The following is a 10,602-nucleotide window of genomic DNA, read 5'->3' as shown; positions in this document are numbered from 1 at the left end:
GTCTTGAACCATTATCACTTTCTTGGACCAATTTGTGCAACAATATTCCACTAAAAATCCAATAAAAATAATGACCAAACCGTTTGATTAAAATCAAAACAATGTTAAAATTTCATTTCCTACAAAGCTGCCATCTATTGACCTTTGACTCGTCCTATCTATGACACTTGACTGTATTTATTCGGTTGATTTAAGTTTGAACTTATTTATCAACAAGTTTCTTACTGTTTTATTTGTGATTTTTTATACATTTTGTTTTTACTCAAATTTATTTATTTTTTCTGTGTTCTGATTAATATGTTTTCAACTGAGCCAATTACTCCGTCTGAAAGTTCAGAGTTTAGTGATGCAATCGCAAAATATGACCAAGAACCTCCATCCACAAATGTCTATTATTTTGGTTATGCAAAAGAATACTTTCCATCATGTCGTGCCTGTGTCTTGGGCCAAACTGACAAACAAATTGATAAAAGGTTGAATGATAAACTAATTTCTGGTTCCGATTTCCGTGTTGATGATTTTGAGGATTATATACACTCACATGATGCTGTTGATGTTATTGATGTTATAGATGAAGATGAACCCAATTCTAAACGACTACGGCTTCGAAGTAATGGTTCAACATTTGGTCCTGTCTCTAAGAAAATGTTTATAGATGCAATGGAAGTTGACCCTATTACTGATATAAGTCTAAACCATTCACCGATTGCTTCTTTTGACCATTCTATGTGGTTATTGATGAAAAATGTTGCTCATCTTTCACTTGTTGGCTGCCATTTAGAGATTGTTCCAGATGAACTCAAGCTTTTTACAAATTTGCAATCTCTTAATTTGGGTTATAATCAGATTCGGTCAATACCTGAATGGCTTGGCTCTTTATCTCATCTAAAATCACTGAGTTTGGACGGTAATCGGTTGACAAGTCTACCCGATACAATTTGTGATTTAATCCATCTCGAATATTTAACCATTGGAACCAATGAGATATCATATTTACCTGAGAAATTCGGTCAATTGACAAAACTTAAAACTTTCGACGCTTCTTTCAACAAACTTAACGAAGTACCTGATTCTTTTGGCTCTCTTAACTCCTTGGAAATTATTGAACTGGGAAGAAATCAGATTGAAAAGATGCCCAAATCTCTGGCTGGACTATCTAATTTAATTATTCTTGATTTTTCGGACAACAATCTAGAAAAATTGCCAAATTCTGTTGGATTCAGCGGTACAATAAAAAATATCCACCTCGACAATAACAGTTTGTATGAACTCCCCGAATGGTTCAATGATCTGCCCAATCTTGTTAAATTTACCTGCAAATGTAACAAACTGCAAGGGGAAGCTCTTTCTTCAAATTTTCTTATGAATAGCAAAAATTTGCAAGAGATTAACTTCAATGGAAATTTAATCAACACTTTGCCGGAAACTTTCTCCTCATTTAAGAAACTTGTTTTCCTTGAGTTGGGTAGTCCACTCATGTTTCCCGAAAGGAGGCCCGATTTGAAGAATGGCAATCGTTTAAGGACTCTTCCTGTTCAATTTGGATTGTATTTGAGCAATTTAATGGAGTTGCGAATAGATGAGAATGATTTGGAGAGTTTACCTGAACATTTTGGCACTGGTTTAATTAATTTACGAAAGCTCAATCTTTATCACAACAATTTAACACAGCTTCCAGACTCTATATGCTCTATGAAAAATCTCGAAGAGTGCATCTTATCTTATAACGGGCTGAAAGAACTGCCAGAAAACTTGGGTGATCTCGTAAATTTAAAGCTACTGAGGCTTGACTGTAATGAGGTATTTTTTTCTTTTGGTATCTTCTTAGGTAAATCTTGTATTGACAATTCAATCACCTAATTATTTTGTTACCTTTCTATTCTTGAATTTTTCAGCTTGATAAACTTCCACATTCATTCTCAAAACTATGCAATTTGACCCATTTGGATTTGTATGGAAACAAATTCAATCATTATCCAGAGATACTTTTAAAATTAGAAAAGATTAAATATATTGGAATGCAAGCTGGAGATTTTGAGTCGGATGAAGGTTTGGCTGAAGCTGATGGTCAAACAATGGATACTAAATGTGAAAAAAATTTTCCCGAAAACTACACTAATACGGATATAACTTGGTAAACTGAAATTCGGGTTAAAATTTTGATTGTTGAATCAAGCTGTCTTGTGGACTTGAATTTCTAATTTGTGGTTAGTGATGAAAATACAGCATTTGTAAACGCAATGATTTCCAAAATTCATGTTTAATTTACAAAAGGGCAATTTTGAAAAATCTGTGAAAATGCAAGTACATTAAGAGCCACCTCTCAACCAACATCATGATTATTTAATTCAGCTGAAATGTAAATTTTGTTATCTACAATTCAACATAAATTGGTATCTTTAATTCTAATGTAATAGGCAAGAAAGCGAAGAGAAATATTTAAATATATTTTCGTCAAACGTAATCAAATATCTTACAAGTTCCATCTTCGGAGGAAGTTAATATTAAATCTTTATCGAGGGCAAATGAAAAATCTAAAATTTGGTCATCGTGTCCAGTCTTGGTAGAAACCAAAGATGCATCTCTACCGTCAACGATTCTTAAATTGCCATCAAGACCAGCACAACAAATCAAATAAGGTACATTTGGACACCATCCAATCTTTGAAATCCCCTGATCACAATGGAAAGTAGATTTTTTCGTTTGAGTACTAATATCCCAAAATTCAAGATGCCCATTGAGTGATCCTGTTGCAAGAACTGAATAAATATTATTGAAACCCAGGCTTTCAACTGAGTTGGATGTATCGACTGTTTTATCATCTTCACTTATTCCACAGGCAAGATTTGCCACCACTTTACCAGATTGGGTGCTGATTAATTTAGCTGTTGAGTCGAGCGATCCAGAAGCAATCAAAGAATCATCTTTGGTTACATCTAAGGAGATGACTGCATCTTTATGAGCAGAAGGAGGTTTAATTGTATGAAGCGGTTTGGATTCCGTCAAATCCCATATTCTTATTTTACCATTTTCGTAACCAGTTACCACCTTTTGTCCATCATTGAAGAATATTCCCGCTGGATTGTCGGCACCAGGGCCTCTCAAATCTTTAGTGGTATAATCAAGTGAAAGAATGTAAGAAACTTCTGTTTGAGTGCCAACCATTAAGGTTCCTGGTTGATTAGGATGCCAGCGAAGCCAATTGATATCAGCTCCAATGTCATAATCGTATATTCGTTCACCATTTGATAAGCTGCAAACTTGGATATATCCTTCCATATCAATAGCAGCAATTAAACAATCATCACAGTTGAATCCAACATCAATAACTGAATCTTCAAAATCTAACTGGCCTATCACTTGATAGTTACTTGTCCTCCAAATGTAAGCTTTATCATCTTCACCTCCTGAAACTGCAACATCACCTTTACTGTTGAGGGAACAGCAAAAGACTGGACCTGAATGCCCATTAAACCTTTGGAAAGGATAAAAACAATAATTTCTTCAGACATATGGAAACAAAAACAAAAAACATGTGATAATATAGAAAATTTGCACTTACATGATTTGGATTATTTAAGTAAATAGCTTTTAAAAGAAGAGTACAATGATCTGAAGAAAAACTTATTAAGATTGTTGAATTGGTGTCATTCTGGTTAGGCTGGTTCTGATCTCTTCAAACTTGGATACCACGTGATCTCCATTCTTTTAAGTAAGACTTTACAAAAATCTGTCAACTAACGACTTTTAAAGTTTCAGCTAGCTAAGTCGATACATAAGCTAGTGAAGGTAACAAGATTAAAGTTAAATAATTTTAACTCGATTCAGTTAGAACAGACTAGATTAAGTAATGTTGAATTGGTTTAGTTTAAACGGAGTTCGATTAATTCGCATTAGGTTGAATCAGCTGTAAAAGTCGGTATCCTTCAAAGAGTAAGAAGAGAGTTAACTTCAATGGAAAAATAGGCATCACAAAAAAGTTGAAAAAGTCACCACAAGATGCCTCTGATGCAAAGATTAAGATATAAATTAATGTAAAATGCACATTTTAGTTCAGGCACATCACCACTGCATGGCTCTGTTCGCTGTATTTTACACAAAGAGTAACAAGAGACTGCACGACAATATGAGGGGTGTAAAATGAGATAAGAAAAGGGCAATCTCTCGCTGATAGATGGCGCGAGAAAGACTCTCTTTCTTTTCTCTTTCTTTTACAATTTTTCCCTCTCTTTTTCTCTTTCTTTTCTCTTTCTTTTCATAATTAAAAATTACATTAAAACAATTAATATTAACATTAGAAAAGGCTTTTTTGATTGTTTTTAATGGTTTAAATGTTATTTTAATTGATTTTGATGATTTTTATGCTTGGTTTTCTCATTGAGTAATGAATTGATTAGGATTTAACAGAGGAATGCAATTTTAACAAGGAAAATCTGAACTTATCAAGCAAAAGTCTATCAAAAAGTTTTTTTTATTTATTTCAATCTACATATATTTCATTTTAAACAATTTCTTCATCGGACATTCTGGTTCTGTCTCTTTTCCTGCCAGGTCATTCGCCACTTGAATCTTTTCCTGTGCAAACTCCATCATTTGCTGTGCCTTTCTTTTGAGATCTCTCCCCTCTTGCCTTAGCCCTTCTGCCTCAGCCGGATCATTACCAAGGCTAGAATTAGCCTTTGTGAACTTACCTATGGCTTGATCGTGTACACGACAAGCCCTCCGCTCGACTTTAGCTGCCCTCTTGGCGATCTTTTTGGCGACCATTGGATCAATGTCCCCAGAGGCTTCATACTGAGCTGCCACCTCAGCATCCCTCTCTTTCTTTCTTTCTTTGGTTCTGGATGAGGTTGTAGCCTCATCCATATCAGGGTAGTTCTGAAAAGAACTGTTTTTTATTTCAAAGACGTTTGGTACGAAGTAGATTCGAACGCGCAATCAAAGAGATTGTAAACAAACGCTTTATGGGAACAACCAATGGGAGACCCGAAAGCATGTGATTCAAAAAATGATATGTTCCTTGACCAATGAAAATTTTTAGTAGTGACATCTATTGTCTTTCTACACTGTTAAATATGAAATTTGGCATCAAATTGATTTCATACCATTTCACTATCAAAAATATATTGATTCAAGTGTATCATGAACAACATGATACTTGCTTGTCATAAACTATGGTTGTATAGTGAATTGTGTTGAACTCTGAGTCATGGTACCTCTATAAAGAGAAAATTCATGTTGATATTGACTTTTTATTAAATTTTTGGTAGGTTGTGATGTGCACAGGAAGAGAATGTGATAAAACAAAAATATAAAGCATCCATGACTAACCAGGGCACAAGTAAACCGAATTTTGCATTGTTAGTGATAATTCCCATTGCAAACGATCTACAGCAAGCATAATGGATTTTAAAATACATGTGATGAGGCAATGAGTCACTGTTAACTGCGAGTGATTGATCATAAAAATATATTTAGAAATATCAAAGGGTTGACTAATAAAGATAAATTGAAGCTTGTTTAGTTCAGGCAAAGAACAATTGAATTTACACTTTCCATTTATTTCTAGCAAGCAAACATAATGCTCGAAACATTAGAAAAAGAATAATCATGAAATATCAAAGACTTGGCTAATAAGGATTGATAGAAACTTGCATTTTACGGTTTTTCTTAAATGAAAGGTATAATTTTCGGGAATCATGCATAATCTTGACTTGCGATACATCAAATGAAAGCTCTTCTATTGCATTACACAGTGTAAAATGAAAAAACTTGAAAACTCGTTGCAATGACTAACAGGGATAAACTAATTATAATATTTAGTGCGATTTCGTCACATCTCGTCAAAGTAACATTTGTGCTAGACTATTTCAAGCTTACATGGTCACAATGGATTGCTCTTGTTTTGATCACGTCATTTAATCTCTGTATTGCCCGAAAAAACGGTGAAATCGACAATTAAAATCGAAATATTCGGTTGTCGGAAGTTGATCTGTAAGTCCATAACGGGATGACTTAGAAAGTTAGTTTTCAATGTAAACATTGACAAAATAATACCGGAACAAGATCTGCGATTCACAATGCAATCGTTTGAAGCAATCTATATGATGAATTGAGGAAGTTGAAGCTCTTCAAGCAATCAAAACGTGGTTTTCAACGTGTTTCTACATTTCAAAGATGTAAGTGGTTTTTTGGCGGCTTTTTTCCCTAGGTAGCGGGTCGTTCTGACCTGGTTGATGCCAGGTAGAATGACTGGCTGCCTAGGAGGTTTAGGAAATAAAAATTAGATCAGGTCTAGGGTCACGTCAGATTGCGTCATTTTTTCAGATTTTCAGATTTTTAGCTATTTTTGTAAAGTATTTTCAGCAGATGATTTTACTATTTTTTGAGTGGTTTTCAACCATAGATGGCTTTCAAACACGTTATTAACAATAATTTCTTTTATTTTTCATTTACAGATAATTTTCACAACACTTTTGGAATTTACCATTACTTCCTGTCAATTCATTCAAATCAAACAAATCAAGTAAGTAATTTTCATCCTGAATTGTTCTTAAATATAAATATCGAACGAGAATAATAATCTTTGTTGTTTCTATTCAGACTTTCATTTATAAACTAAAATTCATTGTCTCATAATAACATTCAACTCCATATCTTCAAAAGTATGTATTTATGTTTATTGTTATTTAATATTTAATGTTATAATCTTTGTTGCCGTCTTGTATTGAACATTGCTTTTGCATGTTGCATTTTCTGATCTGTCTTTCTTTTGCATCTTTGTTTTATTTGCATGTTGCATGTTTGCTTAATGTTTTATTTCATATGGCGCTTGTTTGTCTTTTTTGTGATCGTTGCATGATTTTGCATGTAATCAAGTGGGTAAAAAAAAATGTGTCATTCAAAACTGTCAATCATCAGAGCTTTCATCGGTATCATATTTTCATTTTCCACTAAACAGTGAACAAGCTGCGGCTTGGATTGAAATATTAAAACCAGCACTTTCATCAAACTTCACCTTAGACAATACCAAATTCGTCTGTTCATTGCATTTCGATCCATCATCTTATCATCAAGGACGCTCAGGAAGTTTACGTTTATTCCAAAATGCACTTCCAACGCCAATCACTATACCCGCATCTGCTACATCAACACAAGTGTCATCAGAACAATTATCATCAGAACAATTATCATCAGAACAATTATCATCAGAACAATTATCATCAGAACAATTATCATCAGAACAATTATCATCAGAACAATTATCATCTGAACCAGTACCAGAAATCGACCCAGAATCACCATCCACCAGCTTTTTGCATTCGCCATCACACATTGAAATCAATCAACCATCATCATCTTCAACAGAATCACCATCAGCATGTGACCAATTGATCACCCAACTCATTGAAAAGGATTCCATCATCGCTGACCTCAAAAAAAGATTATCCAATAGTCAAAAAAGATACACATTATTGTTTAATAATCCATCATCAACCTTCATTGTAAAGCATCTGGATAAAATCCAAGATCTTGTCTCACCTGAATCATTCATTTTGTTCACAAGTGCCATTGAAAATCATAAAAAGTCATTGAAAAGCCGACGTCACACCATCGAAGCCAAGCGTTTGGCAAATGAACTCCATTGTAAAAGTTTTCCTGCATTCAAAATCATGCGTTCATACTTCGCCTTACCATCATTTCGCACATTAGATCGTTTCAACAAGGATTTTTTTTCATCGACTGGAATGACTTCTGATATTGAGAAAGTTTTGTCGAAGAAAGCCACTGACTTGAGTGCTTTGGATAGATGCTGCATTTTAAGTTTTGATGAAACAAAAATCACACCAGAATTTGTTTATCATGCACGAAAAGATTTTGTTGACGGTTTTGTTGATTTGGGAAAGCATGGGAAAACTTCCAAAATTGCGAAATCTGTATTGGCCTTTGGCTTAAGAGGATTGCATGAAAGGAAATGGAAAACTCTAATTTCGTTTTATTTTCTCCCTCAGCAAGGTTTCAACTCATCAGATTTAGTTAAGTTAGTCAGGGAAAATATCGAAGCTGTTTTGAGAGCTGGTTTTCATTGTCTAGCCACTGTTTGTGATGGAGATTCAAAAAATAGATTGCTTAGAGGTCCTCTTGGTGTCGATGATAATACTTCAGAATTTCAAATCAATGGTGAATCGATGTTTTTCCTACATGATGTTCCTCATATCTTTAAGCTGATCAGAAACAATCTAATGATGTATCCTCTTTATTTCAAAGATGGGAGTTATGATGGTATCATGAAATGGGAAGATATCACGGATCCCCTTAATCCTATGATAAGTTCAGGAAATATTCTGAATCTCTGTCCTAGAATTACTGTGGATCATCTAGCTCCAAAGCACCGTAATAAAATGAAAGTGAAGCTTGCTGTTCAGGTTTTTAGCAACTCTGTGGCTGCAGCTCTTGCTTTTTCGGTGGCGAAAGGAGATTTACCAATTGAAAAATACTGTTTAGTAATTGAGGTTATCAAGAGGCTAGACAAGATATTCGACATTTTGAACACTTCAAAACAATCAGAAAATAGCGGAAAACCATGGAAAACAGCTTTGACACAGGAAGATAATCTTCTGAGTTATTTAGCTGATTTCGCAAATCTGATAGAAAATGAAAACTTCCATTTCGTTCGTTACGAAGAGTCACCGCGTGTTGCAAGGGTCAATAAGAACGTAAAATGTTTAACCATGCTTTCCCAAACAATTCGCGGACTGCAAGGACTCTCCATGGCCCTCTTCAACAGAGGATTTACGCACATATTCACTAGGCGGTTAACTCAGGATATTCTGGAGAATCATTTTGGGCAAGCTCGACATCAATACCCGCATCTCACAACATCTAAGTATCGCCTTGTATTCAGAAAACTCATGATTTTAACTTCACAGTCACTCAATTCATCCAACTGCGAGAAAGATGATGCAGAACCACTCCTTACACCACTTGACTTTGAAGAATCATCAGAAAGTCAACCCACATCGAGCAATTCGCTGCAAAACTTTTTTTCATCTTTCAACCCATCAACTGCTGATTTAGCAGAGTTTTTCTCCACATTTTCAACCGATGACATAGGTGAAGATAATTCAGCATTAGATAATCATCAAATACATCGCTCATCTTCAAATCGTGGATTAATTTCATATATCGCTGGATACCTCATCAATAAACTCACAAAAAATGGCCATGTTTGTGATCAGTGTCTTGATGTTTTAAAATCACCACAAATTTTAGATATTCATACATTCACAGTTTTGAAACAATATACAGCAAATCAACTCATTCTCGCCTCAATACCTTTCACCAACTACATCACTGATTGCTGCTCAACTCTACAGGACAATGTTCCATCAAAATTTTCAGAAGAAGCTCTTAAGTGCAAATTAATCATAGACTTAAGAGATATAAATTGTGCTTTCATTCCATCTTGTCATCATGATATCATCAAGAAACAATGTCATCGTCATCTCATCAACATGTTTGTGGGCAAATATGCTAAAGACTGTGTGAGGGAATTCAAGAAAGATCCCAAAATCAACTCATTCGATGATATATCATTATAAAACAGTGAGTATAAGTTCTCATTTGGTTTGAGATGATTACTAGCATTTCAAATCGTTAATCCAATAAATTTTTCTTACACTTACGTAGTTTCATTCATCATATCACAATAAATATGATTATCTAAGGTCCAAGTCCAATACATATCATAATAAAACAGTGAGTATAAGTTCTCATTTGGTTTGAGATAGTTATAAGCATTTTGTATCGTTAATATAATAAATTTTTCTTACGTTTACTTATTAACAGTCACAACACAACATCACAACATTACAACAGGAAATCACAACAGGAAATCACATCAGGAAATCACAACACATATGGTAATCGAAGTTCCAGGTCCAGTGCAGATTCACTTTCATAAACATTCCACTTTATCAATACATCATTTGTCAATTTTGTAATATTCCACTTATGTTATCACATCAATTTGTAAATATATTTCATGTAATGTCACTTTTGCTCATAATATCAATTAATAAATAATGTTAATTCAATTTATGCATAAAATTCTCTATTTCTACTCGGTTTAATGATTCCATTTCAGATATTATTTGTTAAAATTGCATTTCTATGTCAAATCATAACAAACACATAATTCAATAAGAAAAATAAGCATCGATATTGTTAAAATAAAGCAAAATAACATTAAATTCCTTTAAAATAAGTCAAAAAAGTCTTTTATATTGTTGATATTAATTGTTTTAATGTAATTTTTCATTTTGAAAAGAAAGAGAAAAGAAAGAGAAAAAGAGAGAGAAAAAATTGAAAAGAAAGTAAAAAGAAAGAGAGTCTTTCTCACGCCATCTATCAGCGAGAGATTTCCCTTTTCTTATCTCAGTTGTAACCCTCTACATCGTCGTGCTATCTCTTGCTCCTCTTTGATTTTACATTGCAAAACACTGGATTTCTTCCTTCAGCGCCATCTAGGGGTGACTTTTGCAACAATTTATTGAAAAAAGTGGTTTTTCATTAAGTGGTCTCTCTTGTTATACTCTTTGG

General features: G+C 34.0%; 3 protein-coding genes across 3 annotated transcripts; 2 read left to right on the top strand and 1 right to left on the bottom strand.

Moving 5' to 3' along the window:
- Window positions 1–101: 101 nt before the first annotated feature.
- LOC107363614 (uncharacterized) lies at window positions 102–2,464 on the top strand. Its single transcript, XM_015930864.3, has 2 exons — window positions 102–1,800; window positions 1,896–2,464. The coding sequence occupies exons 1-2, from the start codon at window positions 298–300 to the stop codon at window positions 2,136–2,138; spliced, it is 1,746 nt and encodes a 581-aa protein (XP_015786350.2). The 5' UTR covers window positions 102–297; the 3' UTR covers window positions 2,139–2,464.
- Window positions 2,242–3,674, bottom strand: LOC107363618 (angio-associated migratory cell protein). The gene is made up of 2 exons (XM_015930867.3): window positions 3,563–3,674; window positions 2,242–3,475 (listed from the first exon to the last, which is right to left on the bottom strand). Coding segments are annotated over exons 1-2 (1,023 nt in total). The 5' UTR covers window positions 3,565–3,674; the 3' UTR covers window positions 2,242–2,454.
- A 2,574-nt stretch (window positions 3,675–6,248) lies between these two features.
- On the top strand, window positions 6,249–10,456 carry LOC149093722 (uncharacterized). Its single transcript, XM_089268516.1, has 4 exons — window positions 6,249–6,267; window positions 6,459–6,530; window positions 6,880–9,606; window positions 9,691–10,456. Exons 1-3 carry the CDS (start codon window positions 6,249–6,251, stop codon window positions 9,600–9,602), a joined length of 2,814 nt encoding a protein of 937 aa, XP_089124642.1. The 3' UTR covers window positions 9,603–9,606; window positions 9,691–10,456.
- Window positions 10,457–10,602: the final 146 nt, after the last annotated feature.

The sequence above is a fragment of the Tetranychus urticae genome, chromosome 2 (assembly GCF_039701765.1).
Source record: "Tetranychus urticae isolate SD_2017Ah chromosome 2, NJAU_TeUrti_SD_1.0, whole genome shotgun sequence".
In the NCBI taxonomy this organism is placed as follows: Eukaryota; Metazoa; Arthropoda; class Arachnida; order Trombidiformes; family Tetranychidae; genus Tetranychus; species Tetranychus urticae.
This window is presented reverse-complemented; position numbering and strand designations above follow the sequence as displayed.